The sequence below is a fragment of the Octodon degus genome, unplaced genomic scaffold (genome assembly GCF_000260255.1).
Source record: "Octodon degus isolate 3935 unplaced genomic scaffold, OctDeg1.0 scaffold00002, whole genome shotgun sequence".
Classification (NCBI taxonomy): domain Eukaryota; kingdom Metazoa; phylum Chordata; class Mammalia; order Rodentia; family Octodontidae; genus Octodon; species Octodon degus.
The window spans coordinates 29390908-29396298 of record NW_004524578.1 but is presented as its reverse complement, the minus strand read 5'-3'; the positions used below and the strand labels follow the sequence as shown (position 1 = coordinate 29396298).

The 5391-nt window shown below is 43.9% G+C and overlaps 1 protein-coding gene across 1 annotated transcript in view; it reads left to right on the top strand.

The window, feature by feature from the left end:
- The window catches only part of Eif2ak4 (eukaryotic translation initiation factor 2 alpha kinase 4), a 94914-nt gene that overhangs the window by 32735 nt on the left and 56788 nt on the right, over nt 1-5391 (top strand). Inside the window, exons 10-11 of the mRNA XM_004623415.2 lie at nt 2233-2666; nt 3889-3958. Of these exons, the coding sequence (XP_004623472.1) occupies nt 2233-2666; nt 3889-3958 (504 nt within the window). The remainder of the gene's footprint in view (nt 1-2232; nt 2667-3888; nt 3959-5391) is intronic.

The window sequence follows — 5391 nt, the reverse complement described above, 5'->3', positions numbered from 1 at the left end:
CAGGGAAGCACTTATTCTACTGAGCCATCTGCCCCACCCAAATGTAAAATATTAAGAAGCTTAACTTCCCTGTAGGTACTTATAATGATTTGTAAGATTATATAACTGGAACATCTTTATGCGTGTAGCCTTGCATTTCTCCTGTAATTTCTTCCAGTGAGAACCTACCGCCTCTTTTGTCTTTCTCTGAATTTCCAGCTCTCAGGAGGGCAGTCTGCTCAGGGATTTGGCATTCTCTTATTAGTAGACCCTTTACTGTTTATTCCTCTTATCTTCTTTCTTCCTTCCTTTCTTTTTTTCCCAGTACTGGAGATGGAGCCCAGAGCCTTCACTCTGAGCTATATCCTCATCCCCTTTTTATGTTTTATTTTGAGACAAGGTCTAAGTCACTAAGTTGCCCAAGCTAGGCTCAAACTTGTGATCCTCCTACCTCAGCTGCCCCGAGTGCTTAGATCACAGGCATGTGCCACCATGCCCGGCCACTTTTTCATGTTAACAAATGAATCCCTGCATACTTCTGTGGTAGCAAGCTCCACTGTCCCATCAGTGGCACAGAGTATGCGTGTGTACTGAGATAGGAGGTTGAAAGACAGTGCCAAGACTTCCAGCTGTCCCTGTCCAATTAATATGGCAGTTGTATTTGGAGCACATTATATATTTCAGGTTGTGTGGCTACAAACCTTGTCTTTCAGCCTTGTCTTTTATAAGACATGCTTATAAGATGAATATAATCCTCGCCTTCCAGGTAAGACTAAGAACAGTTATATACCATACCTTGCCTGAGGTTACACACATCTGATAAGAGATAAAACCAGAGTTCAGACCTTTGCTTACTCCAAAGCTTGTGTTCTTGCCCCTATTACCACATAAGAAGCTTGTCCCAAACTAATTCTTAGAGGGCTGGGGAGATAGCTCGGCACTCTAAGCATCTGCCGGGCAAGCTCAAGGACCTGAGTTCAATTCCCTGGTACCTCATGCCATGCCAGCCCTGGAACTGGGCATGGTGATGCGCATCTGTAGTCCCAGCACTGGGGAGGCTGAGGCAGGAGAATCACTATGAGTCCAAGCCACATAGACCCTTACCAAAAAAATTAATAAAATATATTTAAAAAAAAAACTTCTTACAGTATTCCTTTCTTTTTCCTAGGATGCTTTTTTCTATAAATTTTTATTTTTTTATTAGTCCATGTTTACATAATGATCACATCCCTCTTGGGGGATTGGTACATGCACATAACACATCTTGATTTTTGTCTCATCCCTTTCCCCTCCCTTCTCTTTCCCCTCCTTATGCCTCCTGGTGCCCTTCCCATTTGCTGAAGATCTAATTCCTAGCTTTCATTTTCCTTTTTCTATTTTAGGTTTCTCTTATCTTTTTAATGGTTTAATTGAAACACCTGAGCTAATTTCTCCTGCCTGATGTTCTGTGCCTTCTAGTTGGCCTGCACGGTGCAGGTGGGAGTTGACCTGCATGGTCTGGACTGGGTTGCAGGAAAAGATGCTCCAGAACAATTAATTCAGTCAGACCAGTCACAGAGTTCAAGGGCCATGGTGAGGATGCCTCAGTCTGTAGGACATGGGGACTTAGCTTTGTGTTTTCTTATAGTCTTACTACTTTATTGTGCCATTTAATACATTGTTCTGGCTGCGGGACAATCAGATTATCAGCCTTAAATCATAGTTGTATAACAGAATCAATTGCCATTGATTGATTGCGTCAGCAGCTGCGTCTCCATGAGGACATGACACAGGCGCCTTAATCTTCAGTCACCATGAGGTGCAAATGATATAAATGCCATTTTCTAGGAAAGGTAATTGTGTGTTAAGGAAACGAAGTAAATTCCTCAAATTAGCACAGATCTATAAATCAAAGAAATGTCATTTGCCTTCAGATCTGTTAAAAGTTTTGGAGTTTAATTTGCTCAGTGACTAAATGTGGGGGGGGGGACCACCTGAACACTTACACTGGCTTTAGGAAATAGATTTTTATTTTAAAAACAAAAATTATTTAGAAATTTAGATCGCAGATGTGCAGTTGAAGAGCAGGGAAGTAAATAGCAAACACTGCTGATTAAAATAGAGGTAGCCTTTCCCGTCGTCCTAGCTCACTCAGCTGGCTGGAGCCAAGCCGAGAACTGGCCAAGCTGCGAGCCCGCCTAGCCGGCTCTGTCTCCGTTCTGCTGGGCCTGCCCAGTGGCGCGGTTCTCCCGCTCACTGGGCCCTGCCTTGCAGGTGCAGAACAAGCTGGACGGCTGCTGCTACGCGGTGAAGCGCATCCCCATCAACCCGGCCAGCAGGCATTTCCGCAGGATCAAGGGCGAGGTGACGCTGCTGTCGCGCCTGCACCACGAGAACATCGTGCGCTACTACAACGCCTGGATCGAGCGACACGAGCGCCCGGCCGGCCCCGGGACGCCGCCCCCAGACTCCAGGCCCCCGGCCCCTGGTGGATGCGCGGCACCAGCGCAGAGGGCCGACGACGACGGTGACACTGACAGCGTGGAGGCCGCCGCGCCGCCGCCCATCCTCAGCAGCTCGGTGGAGTGGAGCACGTCGGCCGAGCGCTCCGCCAGCACACGCTTTCCGGGGGCCGGCGCGGGCTCCAGCAGCGACGAGGACGATGAGGACGAGGATGAGCGGGGCGGCGTCTTCTCGCAGTCCTTCCTGTAGGCCGGGTGGGCCCGGTGGGGCAGCACTCCTGGGGCCGCCCCAGTCACAGCCTCTCCAGAACCCGCTCAGAGGAGTGAGGATCCTTCCATCCTCCCTGAGCAGTTTAGCAACTTAGTGAGACCCTGTCTCAGAATTTTAGAAGTAGCGAAGGGAGCTGGGGATTGTAGCTCAATGTGAAGACCTTGGGTCAACACTCAGTACTGAAGATAGAAAGGAAAGAAAAAATCATGTAAGAAAGAAACGACACAGGGTCCTGAGTTCCATCCCCTGTATTTCATATGGATGGATGGATGGATGGATGGATGGATGGATGGATAGAGTAGGATAACTATTCAAAGGGCCAGCCAGATAACTGAGCGGATTAAAGCACCTGCTTAGGCAGACTCAGGGGCTGCAGGGGCCGCAGGGGCCGGAGCTCAGTCCCTGGCCAGCTGTGCTGGCCCCGCCCTGGGGTGCACTGAGACAGTGATTGAGACTGAGCGATTGAGACTGGGTGTGGTGGTGCGCGTGCCTGTAATACCCACACTTGGGAGGTTGAAAAACAGGATCAATAAGAGTCTGATCTGTATAGTGAGAGCCTATGGACTTTGTACTAAATACATTAAAAGAAAGAAAGAAGCAAAGTTGTGAAGTCCACTCTTAGAGAGTAATCAAATTCCATCCAGGGCCTGGGAGATGACTCGGTAGAATAAGGGCTTTGAGTTCAATCCCCAGTTCCGCAAATAAACAAATTCCATCCAAAGGAATTTTTCCCCCATTGTCTTCAAAAGGTCTCCAGGATCAAAGTCCTGGAGAGAAGAGAAAAACAGATAGGTCTTTCCTTTAGGTAAGCCCTTACAGCTGCTTGTTAGGACCTAATTTGTCAATCCTGGCATAGAACCAATTGCAGTTTCAAAAAAAAAGAAGCACTAAACTAAATTACATGCCTCTCAGTTATCCAGCCTGTCCATTCATCTTTATGATTTTACTTCATTATATCCATTTGAAAACAATATAATTTAGCTATGAAATTTTTTATTAATCTTTATCTGGCTACATAGTTAAGAGTTCCATGTTTTGCTTTATAAGGAAGCTCACACCAGCATGTTGGTGTGGCCATGCAGTGAGGTCAGAGTGTAATGTCTCTATTAAGAGTGTCATTTTTTAAAAAAGTGTCAATTGCTAGAATTGTTACAGGGAATCTGGTGTCCTTAGTATTTCTCTATTTTTCTTTTTAAGACCAGCTTCAGATTCTGAAAGTGACATCATCTTTGATAATGAAGACGAAAATAGTAAAAGTGAGAATCAGGTAAATCTATAGATGTAGAAATTATCCTGTTTTACTTCTCATAGAATGAAGCACATAAGGAGAGCAACAGTTACTGTTACAAACCTCAGGTAGAATATTAAAGCCCTACTCTGACATGTAAATGCCAACTTTAAAAAACTATTTAACTTATATACCACTTGTATTTATTTACAGTCTTTTATCCCCATAAAATTGACATTAGGAAAAAGATTTTTTCATGTGATAAAATCCATTTTCTATATGATTTGGAAATTTTGTATGCTTGCGGGTGAGGTCTGAGTGCAGATTAATTGAGTAAACTGTCTCATCTTGGAGAAACCTTGATCTCCCGTATCAATTGAGCTTGCTGCCTTACTTTCATCCTCTAGAATAGTGTCTTCCTCTGTGTGTCCTGATTATGTAATGGCACATTTCATGCTGCAGAGAAAAGTAGATCCCTAAATGCACCAGACTTCAAGTACAAGTAAACTTCATTTATAAGACCTTGTCTAGGGACCGGAGAGTTAGCTCAGTAGAATAAGTGCTTGCCTGGCAAACGCAAGGGCATGAGTTCAATCCCTGGTTCCGCAAAAAATAAATAAATAAATAAATAAAAATAAGACCTTGTCTGTCATGAGCATGTACACTCAGTGTGATGTAAGATTTATTTCTTCATGCAAATTATGGTTTACAAAGTGTGAAAAGCTCTGCTCAGGGCTTTGGACCCCAGGCATTGCTGTGTCTTCCCCTTGCCAGGCCACCAGTGTCCTCAGGGCCGGTGAGTGCAGCCATGGGGTAGCATGTGAGCTCCTGGTGTGCAGAGAAACGCTGTGCAGACAGATGGTGAATATGATGACTTTATTACCAAGAATAAAAATACTACTCCCAGCAGTTACTAGGGTGCATTCATCATAGATAAAGGAAAGTATACATGTGAACTGTGTTAGATAAGTAGTTAAATTGATTTGAAGGAGGAGGTGTGAATGGGTTAGTGAGTGTTTTATTATAAGTACTTCCCCTTATCAGTGAAAGTCACCTTAAAGTCCTCTCCTTTTAAATTTATTATAGATTTAATTAGAGTAATAGTGTAAATGATCTAAAGTACTGCTAAAGTGAAAGTTGTGTTTGGCTTAAGTGTTATTTATGTGTTTAGTGTGTGTGTGTGTGTGTGTGTGTGTGTGTTTAATTATTACAGGGACACCAGATTTAGGATCCAGTCTTTGTTCAGTTAAGGGCAGTATCCAAAGGGCATTCTAATTAGTGGTTAGAAGCCACTAAGAGATTAATAATCTTCTCTAGGTAATCCCTGGAGCACATAAATAATTCAAGGGGTGAACCCAATTGTTTGCAGAGTAGGTATTTTTTTCTTTAATAAAGAAAAAATATTGAAAAACTTTTCCTCATAAAGGCTATAAATTAGAAATGGTCACATGCTAACTACCTTTCCATATGTG